At 42.7% G+C, this 18,938-nt stretch overlaps 1 protein-coding gene across 1 annotated transcript in view; it reads left to right on the plus strand.

Moving 5' to 3' along the window:
- LOC144762435 (dynein axonemal heavy chain 5-like) overlaps nt 1–18,938 on the plus strand; it is a 1,437,549-nt gene that overhangs the window by 383,228 nt on the left and 1,035,383 nt on the right. The window contains exons 23-26 of the mRNA XM_078647616.1: nt 1,406–1,531; nt 1,618–1,783; nt 2,153–2,402; nt 11,097–11,317. Of these exons, the coding sequence (XP_078503742.1) occupies nt 1,406–1,531; nt 1,618–1,783; nt 2,153–2,402; nt 11,097–11,317 (763 nt within the window). The remainder of the gene's footprint in view (nt 1–1,405; nt 1,532–1,617; nt 1,784–2,152; nt 2,403–11,096; nt 11,318–18,938) is intronic.

An 18,938-nucleotide genomic window follows, 5' to 3' on the forward strand; every position in this document is an offset into this window, starting at 1 on the left:
TCTTATTACATAAAAGGTTGTAGAGCTTGTAAAGAGTAAAAAACAGAAAACAAAGTAACTTCATAAAAAAGATTCAACTAAAGTTGTTTTTGAAACTGTGATATAATTGGTGGTTGTAGGCAGTTAGATGTGCTTTATCCAGTAATGAACAGTAAAATCTCAGGTGATGAAAAATACAAGAAGATGGTAGCTGTCAAAATGAATAAGTTATTAAAGACCTGTTGAAAAATTGCAAGGTGCACAAAATGCATTGGCTAATTAGGTGTTTGAGCCGAATAGACAAGACTTGTCTGCTGCAAGGGGGAGCATTCTCATTCTCATTTTTCTTCCCTGTTGCTTGCAAAGGTCCGTTCTCAAAATATCAACAGTAAATCATCCTACAGTGTGATTTAAAAGTTCTGGAATCGTCTGGTACAGGTTTGCTATGCCCAGAGCCCTTCCCTCTAACCTTTGGGTGGTGGGGAGGGGAACTGGAGGCTTTCTAGAACTTGGAGCTGAGATCCGCAACTCAGTTCTACCAGGGTTGTGACGAGAGCCATCCACTATCAGATATAAAAGAACTGTTGAATATATCATTTTTTCTTAAGTGTCTTAGGACCTGTGTACAGTATCCTTTCCACAAAAACTCGCAATAAGTCCCTTTGTTCTCATATTAGCCTATTATTGGATGAAGGCAGACCAGCACCTAGACATGGTTTATAATGTGCTGTATAAATGCTTTCAGCTCAGCACGTCAGTATCTGGGAAACCTTGAGAATAAATATCTATGTATGGAACAAAGTCAGCTCTCTGTGAATCTTATTGAAGAATGTATTCATTAGGTGAGACCCAGTGAGCCAGATTGAGGCAGGAGTATCATTTGCAATTTAAAGAATGAGTTGGGGACCTTTATGTGCACTCATTCCCATCCACGGTGAAAACTAGATGTGTGCCTACTCTGAACAAGTTATAAAGTCCAGCTCAGTGCTAATGTTACAGAGGAGGGTAACCAGTACTACACCTGCCTTGCTCACAACCTCCTTTCAGTTTGGCCTACTAACCAGTAACGCATCACAAATATTCTGTTTTGGTCATGTGTCCGCAGCACCCAACTGTTTACCCCAATCCATCACTAGACAGTAAGACATTTGTAAAATGTGATTTTTTTTAAATTAAAAATTTCTACATCAAACCGCTCTTGTTTAGATTCATAAGAATTGCAATGATTTAGCGTGCTCTGGGGAGAATATAGAAAGTTATGTTAATTTTGCCCGCGTTGAGAACCATTTTGGTACCCCAGCCATAGCACTTCATTCACTTGGATGTTCAGCATTTCAGTGTTTTCAATGTTCAAGGTTTCATTTCGTAAGTATTAACTGCGCAGGGGCTATTTTTGGCTTAATGTGACTTCTTCTGATAATTTCAGGATCCTGTAGAGTTTGTGCAACTCATTACAGATATGTTGGTCAAGAAGAAAATCGAACTGCAAAATCTAACCGCTATTGTTCATGATGCAGTTTTAGACATAATGGCAATGTTGAAAAGTACCAAGGTAAGCAGAATGTTTCCCTAGATATTTGGATGCAATAACGATATCAGAAAATGTTCTTCATGACTTTTCTTTATTTGACTTTCAAGGATGCTCAGCCAGGAAGTAGCTCAACTGTTGCTTTTGTAAAGACTGCCACCACTGGATCCTACTCAAGGTTGCATCAGACCTTAATTAAAGCCCAGCAAGCAGAAGTAGCCCCCCTGACTAATACTACAAATGACTTCCCAAAGAAGATCACCGAAAAGGTTTTAGGTATGTCTGAACACATATAAACTTCCTCCCATAGCTGGTTCAATGAAAGTATGACATGTGGTATGATGCTCTAGCGTCATAGAGTTTGCCCAAAGTTATTAGCCTAGCACCTATCTCTGTATAGGAGCATAAAATGAAAAACATCTGTGACCTACACCGCCCTAAACAGGTAGCAACCAAAGCAGTTAGGTGTCACTCATGATATATATAGCCTATTTAGGTGGTTATCAGAGATATTGTGATGTCAATTGCATATTAGTGCCTGTGTTTTATATGTCTGTACATGGTGCTGTTGCATTACAGGAAGACCATTGTTTATTGCACCATGAGAGTAGAATGTAAATATATATATTGTCTTTTGCATTCCAGAATACTTCTGTGATCAAGTGTACAAGGCTGTTAGTATCAGTATCTGCCGGTCTTTGCTTCTTTTGGCCCATGTGGTAGGATGTGACTCCGAAAGTATCCTGGGAGATGAACTACAGATTGCCCCAAGAAAAGGTGGTATCACTGACCCATTAATAGCTCCTAACGAGAAGAAGACAAGCACTCCACATTCATCTCGCCCACCCTTGAGAGAGATTGGAAAGGGGATTCACGAAACCCCCCAGGATTTAAGGTACAATATAATAATCTAATCAATGCTGTTGCAGTCACACATGTGGCATGTACTAGTCAACAGTATCCAGAAGAGCAGGAATGTTTTTATTTGTAAAAATTGCATCCACAACAGAGTATTTCACAAATAATGGATAGCACGAATAATGATAGCAGGAGAAATATGTCATAGTGTATGACTCTTAAGGAGAGTCATTAATGTGAGCACTGGTTTCTAAAAACAGTTATTCACTACTATTACTTGACCGCAGTTGAAAAAACTGTTTCTACACCACAAAGGGCAAAATTCACTTCCCATGTGTTCCCTTGCCATGCTGGGGTCTCCAGAGACTCAAACTATGCAGTGGAATGTCAGATGACAAGCTTTTATTTCACCCACCTTCTCCTCCCCCTCTTGAGTCTATGCAAACCAGAGAGAGGCAGGAAAATCCTAATCACCAGCATTCCCTGACAGCATGGATCTGTGCAGAGCCTCCCTAACAGTGGCTTTCTCACACAACCTGTAACCATAGCGTAATTTCTCTGCTTTATGAAAGCTGAGTGCACAGCTTTGAGCAGGTAGATGGAGGGAACCAGCAGAGATTGGTGTAATATGTTTGGCATCAAAGTTAGCGCTTGTCTGCCTAAGGTGTATTGGGATTGAAGGAATTTAAAATAGCTGTGCACCCAAATTGATTTAAAAGATAGGGCTTCAATCAGTCAATCAATCAATCAGGGAATTGTAAGCACGCTACTCACCTGTGAGAGTCTCAAGGTGCTTGGGGAGGGCGGTGAGCAGCTCCGTTCAGTCGAATAGCCAGATCTTGAGCGTCTTCCTGAAGATGTTCAGAGAGCTCTGATGTGCATCAGGAGCTCGTTCCAGGTCTTGCCCCCAATGTAGGAGAAAGCCCTTCCTTGCAACCAGCATCTATGCAAGCACTTCGTGTTAACAGCGGTTCCTTAATTAGGTCAACTCTGACCCCGCCCCACCTCTCCACATGGGTGGCACAGATGCGGTTCACATCATTCCTTGTACTTGGAAGTGGATGACCTACACTGACCGGAAACTCTGATCGGTTTCAATGCCCTTTACTTCCTACTCAGCCTGGGCGTATTTCTGCCCCTGTGGCGCATCTTCGTTGCTCCTGCACGGATACTAGGCAATTGTATTCAGGCATGCTAATGTAAATGTCCTGATGATAATCTTAATATGCTTAGAAGGGATCGAAACGCTGTCGACTTAATGTACAGCATATACACTCAATTAAGTATTGTTTACGTGTAATGGTGTCCTACCACATTTTGTTTGTGATATCAGAATGTGCAACATACAAACAAATCACTCTGCCTGAGCCTTTTCTGCTACTCGTTGTTTGTATTATATGTTAAGTAGGATGCAGGCTTGTATCCTACTTTAATGTCTTGTGTTCTAATTTGTTTTTAATTGAATATAAAAAAATCACTGTCCGGCTGCACAGCTTCCAATATAGCACTGATTGAGCCTATATTTATCTTTTTTTGTTGTATATTACTTTCATTAGGGACCACCGTGCCTAAAACTAGTAAACTACCCAAGGTCCCTGACCATTTGTATTTGGGCCCCCTTATCTTTCAAAGCGGTTTCTTGAGCAGTGGCTTGACTTCCGTGCATGTCCAGTCATCGGGGAAGGTGCCATTTATAAAGGTGGTGTTGATGGGTCATTGTAGTTCTTGTGCGATGGGGGTGGCGGCTTTGTGGAAGATGTGCGGAGGGCAGGGGTCTGTTGCTGCTCCTGTGTGGATGCCCTTCATGGTCGATTCGGTGTCTTCGATGGTGGCTAGGGTCCAGGTGGAAATGGTGGGTCGGTTGGTGGTGTTGGAGGAGGGATTGGTTTCAGAGTCCGGAGGTCGCTCGTTAAAGTTGTTTAGAGGGCCTTGATTTGCAGGTGGAAATGCGAGCTGAGCTTGTTGCAGAGGTCCAGGGAAGGGTGATGTCTGAGGCCTCGCTGAAGGGTTTGGTGAATTCTTGGATAATGGCAAAGAGTTCCTTTGAGTTGCTGGCGTTGGTGGAGATCTTGTTCTGGATGAAGGTTTGTTTGGTTGACCTGATGAGTTGGTGGTATTCAGTCATGCCGTTCTTGTAGTTGGTCCAGTTTTCCAGTGTTTTGCTGTATCGCCAATTCTTCTCGTGACATCTGCAAGTGCACCTGAGTTCTTGGAGATTGGCGGTGAACCAGGTGGCCTTCCTGGGGCATTGTCTGTCGGGGTTGCGGAGGGGTGCGAATTTGTCTGCACAATTGGCGATCCATCTGTGTAGTTCTTTGGCTGCTAGGTTGGCGTCGGTCGAAGAGTGGGGGGCATCGCAGTTTAGGGTGGAGGGTGAGGTGCTCCTCTGTGACCTTGCTCCAGTTCCTTCTCTGTGGACAGGGTCTGGGTTTGGGGGTGGTGGGTTTGTTGACGTGGAAGTAAACGCAGTGGTGGTCAATCCATGGGGGTTGCGTGGTATGGCTGCAGTGGATGTTGTTGCCTCCAGCAAAGATGGGGTCGAGGGTGTGTCCTGTCTTGTGGATGGGGTGGAGATGAGTTGTTTCAGTCCGAGGTTGGCGAGGTTGTCTAGGAGGGTGGAGGAGTTTGTGTCATTGAGGTTGGCGCGGTGGAAGTTGAGGTCTCCGATGAGTATGTAGTCTGTGGAGGCGATGGCGTAGGGTGCGACGAGGTCGATGATGGTGGTGGTGAACACGGTTCAAGGTCCAGGGGGCCACAAAAGTGTGGATCTGGGGCTGGTCTGTATCTGGAAGTGGAGGTGCTCAGTGGAGGACTGGGGGTCACTGGTCGAGGAGGTGGTGAGTCGGAGGGAGCTTTTCTGTGCGATGGGGAGTCCTCCTCCTGGGTGGTCTGGTCTATCTTTTCTCTAGATCTTGTATCCATCGGGGATGGCAGATGCAATGTCCGGAGCAGAGGAGGAGTTGGTCCAGGTTTCCGTGACGAAGGCGACATCTGGCGAGAGGGTGTCAAGGAGGTCCCAGATCTCTACGGCATGTCTGTTCAGAGAGCGCACGTTGAGGAGGATGCACTTCAGGGCTTCGGTGCTGTTGGTGTCTGGCCAGTGGCTGGTGCCCGTGCGGGTGGTGAAGCTCTGGTGGCAGTAGCAGCATGAGAACTGGCCGTGGGTTGTGTTCGGCGTGGACAGCCTGCATTTGATATTTCTTCCGGGGTTGAGTGTGAGGAGAGCAGTGGAGGCATAGTGGTGGATGCTGAGAGATCCAGGGTCGCTGGTGCAGGTTGTAGTTGGGTTGCGGAGGGGCTCAGACGGGCGTGCCTTGGCGCGCCCACTGTGCGGCCGCGTAGAGGCCGCCATTATATAGTGAAGGGGGAGGGAAGCTCAGCTGGGAGGTAGGAGCAGGGACAGCAAGAAGGAGGGGCCGCGGGGAGCAGCGGCTGGAAGGGCAACAGAAGAACGGCAAGGGCACAGTAATGTACAATGAACAAGGGCACATGGCACAAGGGCACAGTAAAACAAATGAACAAGGGCACAGTAAAGGTCAATGAAACAGAGGAACAGTGCTACAAGATACAGGCTACTCGCACAAGGAAGTCAGACAAAAGTGGGCACAATGAACGCCACGAGGCAAAACAGGAACAGCAGAGGGAAGGCTCGAACCCCAATTAGCCACCTCTCAGCCGCAGCGGAACAACGGCCGAGCTGCTGGGGGAGAGGGCAGGTCCCTGACCAGAGGTCAGAGATCGTGCTTGCTCACCCTCGAGCGGCCGCCATTATATAGTGAAGGGGGAGGGAAGCTCAGCTGGGAGACTGGAGCGGGGACGGCAAGGGGGAGAGGCCAGGGGAGCAGCTGCTGGAAAGACGACGGGTGATGGGCTTGAGTGGCATTTTTCTATGTACAAACTAATATCCACTTAAATGAATCAGGTCCCTCCCACTTGTTAGTGTTCAGAATTTGTGGAGTATCTCCTTAATATAGAAGACTCTCCGATGCAGGTCAGTAGTAGAACAGCTTCCTTCATTCATTACGTCTTTTTACGATGGAGGCAAAATGTTCTTCTGTACTTGTGTGCCGTTTTTTATTTCCCTTTCTTTTGTTCAGGGTGTGTAACCTGTTAAATGGATTTTGTGATGGTATTTTGTTTGGGATTCAGATTAATTTATAACATGGGGTCTCTAGAATCTCTAGCCTAATCCCCTGTCACCTGGTCAGTCAATGATACTTCATCTAGAATTTGCTTGCCACTACCAGATTAAAGGCTTTCTCTTTTGGTTTTAGCACTAGGAGGGAGTTTCTCAAAATTCTGACTACACTGACTGACTTGTCCCATGCTCTTACTACCTTATTGATAAATATTTATATCCTACTTAAAGATATTTAGGGGCCGATTACAATGTTGGGTGGAAAGCCTCCTCCCGACAGTCGGATTCTTCTCTACCGTGTCGGAGCCCTTCCGACTGACTCAGGCGCTTTACAATCCTCCAGACCGATTACGATGTTCGCGGTTGGAAGGTAAACCATGTGGTCATTCCGAATCGGTTCTGACCTTCTCTCGGAGGATTTGTGTCAGTCGGAAACACATCGTGCACCTATACGGACAGCGTTTCCGAGCTCGGATTGTCGGTTTCCAACAGCCTTTCCGCTTCGACCTCTCCGACACGAAAAGGCTGTCGGAAAGTGACTTTGGGGGTCCCTGGCTGGGCCCCCTCCAGCCTGTGGCCTTCGTTTGAGGGGTGAGGGGGACCCCTGTAAAATCCTGCACTGTGTGGCAGGCACCGTGGGGTGCCTCCGACAGGGTGCAGGGTTCACCACATACACCCCATTGGAGCTTGTGTTACGGCCGGTTGTCAGGCGTGACACAAGCTCCCATAGGAAACAATGGGAATGCAACCAAACAGCATTCAGTCACATCGTAATCGGGCGGGCAGGACCGCAGACTGCGAGTCAGTCGGTCCCGATTATGAGTCGGTGTCAGGTGGAAAGTTTCCGCCCGACATCGTAAACGGTGACCAGAAAAGAGTGCTGTCCACGTAGTAATATTTATTTTGTTAGTTCAATTTTATTTTATTTTGGATGCTTCTTTGATGTTTCACTATGTTACATTGACATTGCTTAGCAACTGAATAGAAAAAAATGTAAACTCCATACTAACATCTGATGCATCAGCTAGCACTCACAACTAAAAAACAAACAGCCAGACAACAGTCACATAGGAAGAGTGAACTTTCAATTCCATTTTCAAGTAGGTTCCATAGTCCATGCACTCATCTTCAGACATGTTAAGTAGTCCAGGGCTGCCTCTTTGTCTGTTCAGAGTACTTGTATGTCACAACTTTAAAACATACATAATTAAAAGGTTTCTACCTTGAAATACAAGTTAAAGCATTATATGAAGAAAAGAAATCACATCTATTACATTGAATTAAATATAAGAAAAATAAATAGGTAAAACATTTTATGAAATTATCTAAAAACATACAAACATGATCACATTAATGATAACACTTTACATTAAAAGATAAACCAACATTAGTAAAAACAATATATATTATAGGCAAAAAGCTCTCATGCTATAGAAAATCGAAGCAGGCCATTCCTAACAGCAGATAGTAGAAAAGTTATATGAAAAATGGAAATTAAAAACTATATATATAGTTCCATATCAAATCCATCAGTAACTTCAGAAACCTAAAAAATGATTAAAAAATTTAAAGGAAATGTCTGGAAAACCATAAATAGGAATAATAATAAGGCATATAGAAAACAAAACATTTCAGCACATTTTCCAAAGTGTAGAAATAGTAATAAAGACAACTCCAAAGTGAATACTCCTGGGACCTGTAATATAAAAACAATTCACCAATGTTTCCCAAACCTTTTAGAACTACAACCAACCTTTTAGCAGCACAAACTTTCACAACTTACCTAGCTATAATGGACATGAGGAGGGCAGTTTTTTAAAGTAATAAAGCATTATAAGGTGGTGCATTGTTATGTGCAGACAGCACATTTTCCATTGCAATGGTCACTGAATTTGCACAGACATACAGTCTTATAGATAAAACTATATTGCACAGAATTGATAGTGTGGAAATCGGGTTTCAGTGACTATTAATTGTGCATCACCAAATAAAGTGTCTTGATTTGTTCTGATCCTATTAAAATCTTGGTTTTCCTCACACTTCAGAATTACCCAAAAAATTGATTCACTTTGCATTGCTAACTGCAAAATGTGTACAGTTAATTTACAGATATTTACATTGTGTTATGTTTACACTTTATGTACTTTAGCTGGATTGTCAAGTAACTCACTTTATTTTTTTTCTCTACCTGCAAAGTGAGAGGAATTCGTAAACACCAATATCCGTGTTAAAAAAGAAGCAGAAGAAGACAAAGGGTCTGATTACGATCTTAGCAGATGGGATACTCTATTACAAACGGGAAGGATATTCTATGTGCTGTATTACAAGTTCCATTGGATATAATGCAACTTATAATATGGTGGACAGGATATCCATCACATTTGTGACAGAGTATCCCATCCACCAAGAGCGTAATCAGGCCCCTAGCCTGACATTCGACTTCTGTCATTGAAGTTGAGCAAATGTGCCATGATAAATACAGAATTTAGAAGCATATTTATTTATTGCCTGGACTGTGGAGACTCACCAAAAATCAGCTTACGATCCCTGCAGTGGGTCATGACCCACAGTTTGGGAAACACTACATATTTCCATATCCACCCCCAAAAAATAAGTAACTGAAATGTCTACAAATGTAGTTTCACTAACATGTCCAAATTATTGCAAACTCCAAAATACACAGGAATTATTAAACAAGAACCTTCCTATACTACATCCAACATGAATAATGCACTAATATGCTACCCAATTAATCTAAACACAACAATTTACACTTAAAATAATTAAAACTAAGCTTAGCCAACCTATTCATCACAAACACATATAAAACGTACTTTCTCTTGATACGAGAAAACTGGAACCTGCAGTCCTATCCCTCAACTTCTGCTAGGCAATGGCATAAAGAAAAGGCGTGACAATAGAGTTATTTTGAAAAAAAGTGGCACCATAAGGAAAATACACATACATTGTAGCTAATTTAAAAATATTATTTTAATCTGTATGACAATTTTTTAAAAAGGGAAAATGTATACATTTTGAAATGTATACAAAGATAAGGGATGTAATAAAATAAATATAAAAATTATACTTGCAATAAACTGTAAGCATATTTAAATATGTTATTGTGCAGTATGTTAATATAATATTTATAATTGCTTAAAAACGTCTATTGTGTTTTAGTAAATAGTTTGCTTTCAACTGATATTATATAAATGTTTTTCTATAGGTAGTGTTATTAATTTTGATGTGCGCAATCATTTCTATACTTGGAGATATATCTAATGGTTTTACTTTATTTTTATTTAATTACCTTTTACAAGTGTATACCTAATTGTTATGTTTTTTCACCTGTTCTGATTAAATATTTAATTCATGTTATTATTGTTTAATCATTAAATGTATACTTTTAAAATAATTTTAATTCTATTTTAATATTACAAATAAACGTATTTTTAAAGCTAAAATGTAAGAATCTCAATTTAATTTTCACAAGAATTAAATTAAAATAAATTACAAAATATAAATAAGTGTTTATAAAATTAAAAAATGTACCCTAGAAAAGCTTCCTAAAATATTTATTACAAAATAATTATAAAAAGAACATATTAATTACATTTCATCACCCCAACAAACCTAAAAGTTCTGATCAGTAAGACACCACCCACTCAAACTCCCAATAACCCTCACCACCCCTAAAAATGAATCATAAAATCCCCCAAGATATACCCCTAAAATTCCATTACCTATAAGTAAATAATATTTATAAAATAGAATTAATAAAAAAATACACACTAAACAATAATTTAAAAATAAAACACTACCTACCCAAACCTAAAAAATAACCCACAACTTGTCAAAAAATAACATAAAAGAACAAACAAAATACAGTCTTATATAAAATTATAAAAAAGCATTCTAATTGCTATATTTTCTGACATCAAATACCATATTAATTTAGTATACTACCATTTAACATTAATATTATTTACAGAAAGAAGAACAATATACTACCCTTTGATGTTATGTCTCACAATATTTTTGCAATCACTCATGTGTTTATCACACTATTCTAGAACAAGGAAATTTAGGACTCAAATGTCAGATACCGTAACAAGGAGGAGGATGTAGACATCTTGTTCGACAAACTTGTTTCCCTAGACATAGGGTACCTTAATCATTGAAACAGTTTCCAGGCTGATGTCCAGAAAGAAAACTCTGCTTCATAAAAATACATTGCACTAAAATGGTCCATGTAAAGGTGACTCTTTCAGCATTACAAGGATAATAACACAGCCTCCACGCTCCCATCTCTCATGGTTGGACCTCTTTACCTCAGTTGGTTGACAGTATTCTGAAAGAATTAATCTCAATCTTTAAATGGTCTCGAGAGTGATAAAAAAATCATTTTCCAAACAAGACATAGGCGCTTTAAAGTTACATAATGAAACTCATGCGTCTGACCTGTTGTTAAATCGTTATGACAGAGATAGGACTTCTCATAGGACAAGAACAAGTGTGTCTTAACAGTTGGCATCATTAACTATGGTTTTCTTGCATTAATCATTTTGTTGAAAATGGTGTTTTTTTTTGCAGGTTCAAATTAATAATGAGATTTAAAATCCCAAATATTATAATGGACCCCCCATTGGAAGCTGCACAAGATGCCTTAAAGCAAGCCTTCAATGCTATTATAGGGGTCAGTGAAGTCCCAAGCTGGTGGTCCGGTGTGTCGAAAGGGAAGCCTTTCTACTCGTCTATTTTAGAGGACAAGACGGTTCAATGCATGTTTAGTCATGTATCTGAAGTGGTAACAAGTAAGTAAAATATCCAAAGACTGCATTGTTGACTTGTGTTTATGTATTTAGGTGTTTTGTAGACTACTGGATGTCATCTTGCATTAACCTTATAGCACTTGTTCAAAATTCAAGGTAAGTCCAAGTAATACACAATGGTCAGTTCATCGTCAGAGTTCATCAGTATAAGGTGAGAACTTTGAATGCACATTCTTTGATTGTGATACATGGAAGAGTGGATTAGGCAAATGTTTTCTTGAATAAGTAAATTTTTAGAGGTTTCCTGAATAAGAGATAGGGGCTGTTTATGATGGCCATCTATGCAGGGACTTGCACCACCTGCATGTAAGGCGGCGGTCCTGCACCCCTGTTTATGATGTGACCACCACCGTGGCGGTTCACATCCTGCAAGTTTAACATTGCGGTGGGTGCTGCTGGCTGCAGCACTCTCCGCAATGCCAAAACAGCAAGTTGTGCGTTTCCCTGCACTAAGTGGCAAACACCATGCAGTGCCTGCCACCTGGTGCAGGAAAATGTAGGGGGGTACCATGGGTACCCCCAGTGCACAACCACCTCCATCCAACACAAGGGGGGCACACAACGGGCCCCTAAATCTAATCCCCACCAGCCTTTCCATGGCGGTTTCCCCTTCATTGAAAGGCTGGCTTTCAGCAGCATTGTGGCCGGGTCCGCCAGGCAATCGGAACGATTGCCTGTGGCGGACCCGTGACTGGCGGACTTTGTGCCTGCCAGCACACCGCCCACCATCATAATATGGCGGGTGGAAAAGTGCTTGGCGATGGCGGTGAAATCGCCACTAGCAGCCTGCCCGTGGCTGTTTCACCGCTATCGTAATCAGCCTCATAGTTTGTTTCAGCTCTGACATGGGTGTTGTACAGTTTAAGACCCAAAGTTCTAAAGGATTGGCCTCTATGTTTTTGCCACTTGGATGGATATTGTTGTATCAACTGTTGGGAGGCATAAAAAAGATTCCTGATGGGAATGTAAGGTGGTTCGAGTATTTGTAGGTATGTTAGGGCTGTTTTCAATGTCCAGCCTTATGATTATAGCACAGTTTCTTCAGCTAGATTTTCTTTAATATAGTTTTATCTTCTTTACTATTACTAATGGAATTACTTCAATCTGTTCTCTTAAACCTGGAACATGTTGATGTTAGTAAAAGGGCACACTTTGCAGCCATCATTGAATTTGATTAGTTACTGATTGTACATGTTGTGAGTGTTAAGGCCCTATGATTCATTAGGTGTGTCAATGAAATTGTAATTACATATGGTAATAATAATAAACATTTTTTGTTTACATTTAAGTCGATTAAAGTGCATATCAACAGAGTCTTTTGACTTCTTTGCTTAGAAGGTTGCCACTATAATCTTGAGAATCCATATGCTCTCTGGCTACAGTTTATTTACTGTTTGGGCTATGATCATGTCTTGCAGACTTCTTACTTTTTTTAAACAAAGAGTTTGTGGTCACACAACAATGGCAGACTTACCTTTTTAGCATGTTTTTTTTTACACGAACATAAAGGAGCATTCCTTCATTTGCATGAGGGTGTGGTCCCAAATGAGCAATCACCTTTACTCTTGCACCCACATCTTATTACAGATGTAGGCTCTGGAGCAAATAATTTATCGGGAGGTTGCTTATTGTGCCCCCTGGGAGTGTCCCTTGGGAGGCAGTTTTGGGGTCCCACAGCACCTTCACTCCAAGGCAGGCAGGCACCCACCCCTTGGGGGATCCTGGCCCTTCCTTGAAGATGAGACAGGGTCCACTGGCAGTTAAAGATGGAGCTGTGGTTTCAAACCACATGGGTATCTTTTTATGAATTACTGACGTCCTCCTTAGCACAAGTGTGAAGTGTAAGATTTTGAACCTACACAAGCGAGGCCACATTTTCTTACAAACTGGGTACTTCCTGCCTGCCTGCATTGGGAGCACACTATAGATAGTGTGCCTGACAGTGTCAGTGGACCCAATCAGTAATATGGACCCTAACCAAAAAAATGTCAGGATTCTCTTTATGAATGTTGCCTATAAATCTGTAGACTGTCTATAGTCTTTAGTCTTCTCTAGCATCACCAGTGATTAGCCTTTCCTCTGAGTATCTTAAACTTTGACATTGTCTCATTGTTCTGATACTGCTCTTTTACATGATGGGCTTCAAAATATGTCAGTGACACCCCGCTCTACTTCAGACTCAGACTTCAGAATGAGCTATGTCTGCCTTCATCCTGTACTCCCAGGCTGGGCAAATTAAAGCTACCACTTCTTACAGGCAGTTGGCTGAACCACATGGTTTTTTGGGCAGAGCTCAAAACCTAAAGGACTGGAGGTTCAGAAGAAACCTTTCAGCACCTGACGGGTGGAGAGATCCTCTTAACCTAGAATGCAGGGATATGTCCTCCTAAGGCAAATACTGTTGACCCAAAAGTATCCCTCCTGAAGTTTAAGCGCTTATGCAATGGAAAGGGTGTTATTTGCCACACCTATGCACCACTCCTATGGGAGTGAGGAAGGGAAAGAAACCTTTTTATTTATGTAACCCTCACCCACTCTAATAGCAGCATCCTTCATCATCGAGTTCACCCTGACTCCTAAAGGTCAGGGTGGGCTTGACCATGTTCCAGGGAGCTCTTATGAAGACAGTGAAATAGGGACTGCAATTTTAAAAATAAAAATTCCTCATCTACTCTCAAGGTATCCCTTTATTATTGGGGTAGATGGGAATGATTACAATGTATATTAAGACTAGGGGTTTAAAGATGTAGTTTCCATAGGAAAGCAATTTTTTTTGCCTAGAACTTTGGTGCCATTTGACAAATCTTTACAATTTTTTTAAACTAGTATGTACCTGAGTTCAGCTACTATGTTGAAAGTTCTGGGGTGATTCATCAAGTGGGGGCTGAGAAAAACGGGGCATCCCCATGTTAATTGCCATTGAGATTGACACCACATTTAGCAGACCGCTAGCTCTTGGTCCATAAAGCATGCTTTTTGTGTGATTTGGTGTAAATCCGTTCATTAGTATTTGAGATATTAATGGAAAATGAAATGTAGATATCTAGAGATGCCAATAACAATGCTGTGATTAGTTGGCTGCAAACTAAGTAGAAAGTTGCAGTTGGATTTTACTTATCAGGAAACAGTAGCCAAAGGTAAAAATGAATCAACAAAATAATGGAAGGGGTCAGGGTAGAGGTACCCTGACTTCTTGGGTACAATATAGGGGCCTGTGAGGGACCTCTAATGAGTAAGAAAATGCTCGGACTAGTTTTGTCCCCACAACGAAGGATTCATGAATCTGTTGCGCCCCTCAGTGGTGACCCCCATGTGAATTGCTGCGGATTCACAAATTCTGCTGGCAAATTAAATAAAATATACACTCACACAGCCACTCAGACAGCCATATACCCTCTCAGAAACCCACTCAGATACTCTCACATCCACTCACACCATTATGCATCCACTCACAGACCCACTCGCAGGCTGACACACAAGCACTCACAGACCCATTCAGACACTCACACAACCACTCATAGACCCACTCATACACCTACTCAGAGACACTGACGCACCCACATACAGACCCACTCAGACACTCATGCACCCACTCACAGACCCACTGACACTCATACACCAACTCACAGACCCACACAGACACTCACACACACACTCACACAGACACTCACACACCCACTCAAAGACCAACGCATGCACTCACAAACCCACTCAGATAATTATGCATCCATTTACAGACCCACTCACAGGCTGACACACCTGCTCACAATCCCACTCAGAACCTCAGGCAACCATTCATGCAGCCACTCAGGTACTCATGTACCTACTCACACACCCACTCAGACATTCTTACATCCACTCACAGACCCACTCAGAAACTCACGTACCCAGTCACACACCCTCTTGGACACTCATACACCCACACACACACACTCAGACACCAAGGTACCTACTCACACACCCTCTCATATGCTCTTACACCCACTTATAGACCCCCCTCAGATACTCACACACCCACTCTTAGACCTACTCAAACACTAACTCAGTCACTTATACACCCATTCACAGACTGACACACACTAATACACACTCACAGATGCACTCAGGCATTCATACACCCTCTTACAGACCCACTCTTACACCTACTCAGACACTTATACACCTACTCCCAGACCCACTTAGGCACTCATGCACCCACTCACAGACCTACAAAGACACTCATGCACCCAATCACACACCCACACAGGCAATCATGCACCCACTCACAGACCCACTCAGACACTCATTTGCCAACACAGACACCCACTCAGAGACCCACACATGCAATCACATACCCACTCCAGCACAGATACTTATGCACCCATTCACAGACACACTCAGACCGTGGCACAGACACTCATACATCCACTCACAGGCCCAATCAGAGACCCGGGCACCCACCCACTCACACACCTACTCAGACACTCATTTACCCACTTACACACCCACTCAGACACTCACACCCACTCACAGACCCACTTGGACACTCATGCACCCACTCAGATGCTCCCGCACTCTCTCACTGGTCCACTCAGACACTCATGCATCAACTTGCAGACCTATACAGGACACACATACCCACTCACAGACCCACACAGGCACTCACATGCATGCTCAGAGACCCACACATGACCCCTCACACATCCACTCACACCCTCAAAACTACTCACACATGCACTCACTCACACATGCACTCACTGGCTCACATAACCACTCACACATACACTCACACCCTCAAAATTACTAACACACCCACCCTTATACCCATACAGTCACATACCAACTCATGACCCACACAGCTACTCACAAACCCAGTCACTGACCCCTACAGCTACTCACACACCCACTCACAAGCCCGTACAGCCACTCACACACCCACTCCCAGACCCATACAGCCAATCACACACCTACTCACGGACCCATGTAGAGACTCGCACCCACTCACACACCCACAAAACAACTTATACACCCACTCACAGACCCATACAGGTACTCGCACACCCACTCACTGACCTATTCAGCCACTCACATACACACTCTCAAAGTTTACAGGTTACAGTTTAGAAAAGTAAAATAAAAAACACATTTGAAATTCTCAAAAAAACATCGGTTACAGAGACATTATAGTTAGGAAATAACATTAAAAAACGATCGAAATTCACTGGAAAAAACAAAGGTTATAGTTAGGCTCAGAAAACACTCGTCCAAGACCATTGAGATTCAGCAGTTATAGTTACCTGGGCTAACTATAACACATGTGCCTCCAATGCACTACTCTTGACTTCACATATTACATTACTCGTGACATGGTCAGAGACATCACTGATGGCATCTCAAATGATATCACTTACAGAACCACTCACACCCCACACAACCACTCATGTACCCACTCACACACCCATACAATCACTCACACACCCACTCACTCATCCATAGAGCCAGTCACACGCCCACTCACTCACCCATACAGCCAATCACACACCCACTCACTTAAGCATACACCTACTCGCACAGCCACTCTCATCCAGTTATTTACACAGCCGCTCAATACCCTACACAGCTACTTACAGAGCTACTCACTCACCCATACAGCCACTCACACAACCATGTGCTTACCCACACAACCATTCACACATCCATACAACCACTCACACTCCAAATCAGCTACTCAAACACCCATTCACTTACCCATACACACACTCAAACAGCTGCTCACTCACTCATATAGCCATTTACACACCCAGTTACTCACCCATACAGCCACTCATCCAGGCGCTCAGTTACCCATATAGCCAGGCACTCACATACCCACTCATCCACCCATACAGCCACTCACATAGCCACCCACCCATGCAGCCAATCACATACCACCTCACTCATCAATACAGCCACTCACTCACCTATACAACTACTCACTCAACCACTTATTAACCCATATAGTCACTCAGATACCCACTCATACATGGCTACAGACAGTCACACAGTCACTCACATAATATATGTTAGAAATAGTATCAGTGAGTAGCAAAGTATGCTAATTTAACCTGTGTACCAGCTTAGTATATATGTTTAACACTTCTAGAAAACACTCACAATTACTGGATGATGCCATCAGTATTGTCACCAGTGAAGTCACTGACCTTGCCATGAGTGATGTAATATGTGAGGTCATAAGTATATACATACGTATATATCCGGACTCTGAGCACTTTACCACTGCTGACCAGTGCTAATGTGCTTCTCCCCTAAACATGGTAAAATTGGTGCATATACAATTGGCATATTTGATTTAGTTGTAAGTCCCTTGTAAAGTGGTATGCTAAATACCTAGGGCCTGTAAATGAAATGCTACTAGTGGGCATGCAGCACTGATTGTGCCACCTACACAAGTAGCCCTTTAAACATGTCTCAGTCCAGCCACTGCAGAGCCGGTGTGGCCAGTTTTACTGCCACTTTGACTGAGCATTTAAAACCCTTTGTGAGGCCTGAATCTCCCTTTTTATTTCACATAAGTCACCCCTGAGGTAGGCTCTAGGTAGCCCTAATGACAGGGTGTTGTGTAGGTAAAATGTAGGGCATATACTTTTAGATTTAGCATATCCTGTAGTGAAAGACACCTACAATTGTTTTTCACTAATGTGAGGCCTACTCCTCTCATAGGTTAACATAGGGAATTCATTAATACATGTTTAAGCTGTAATTCCTAATTAGGAAGTAGTGGATGTATCATGCTTGATATCTTTGGAATGTTAATGTTAAATCCTCTTACTAGTAAAATGTTAGATTTCACATTACTATTTTAGAAATGCTACTTTTAGAAAGTGGGAATTTCTCTGCTCTTACTGCACTGTGTACCTGCAGCTTGTTTCCGATAAACGTCATATGGTGGGTGACAGCTTCACAGTGTGCCTTCGCTCTAGACAGCCACAGTTACAAAGGTTAGGTTTTTCTGAGCACTAAACTGTATTTTAATGGTCCTTTCTGGGCAGGAAGGGAGGGAGGAGCTAACACTTGTACCTGAATAGGCAGAGTCCTGTCCCCACAAAAAGGGCTGATTACCACCTACTTGCCCCCTGTTCTGAAGTTTCAGGGACATCAAAAACTTCCTACAACCCTGCCTGCAACAGCACATGGACTCTGCTATCTTTGAGTCCCAACCTCCCAAATAGTGCCAACTCAGTCCTGGGCCCTTGGAAGTGAGTTTTCTGTGCTGACCCAGCAGAAACAATGCATAGTCTCCTTTGCGCTAATCTGAACCAACACATTCTCTCCAACGTCAACTCATTGCTGTTCAAGGACATTGCTATGATTCCGACAGACTGTGAGGCTCAACCACTACTCATCACCTACATCGCAAAGGGGTTCACCAACAAAGCTTCTCCAACTGCACAGATTGAAACTGACACATCGCCTACATCCAAAGGATCAATGACGCATCGCTTCCTGTGCACCTCATAAAGGGTCTTTGACGTATCCTCCAACCCATGTACTTTCTCAGTGGGCCAAGACTTGTCCCTGTATCCAACCCCATGCTCCATCGTAGTTGGCCTGAACTTTGGATTTG

This window comes from Lissotriton helveticus, chromosome 6 (genome assembly GCF_964261635.1).
Source record: "Lissotriton helveticus chromosome 6, aLisHel1.1, whole genome shotgun sequence".
NCBI classification, from domain to species: domain Eukaryota; kingdom Metazoa; phylum Chordata; class Amphibia; order Caudata; family Salamandridae; genus Lissotriton; species Lissotriton helveticus.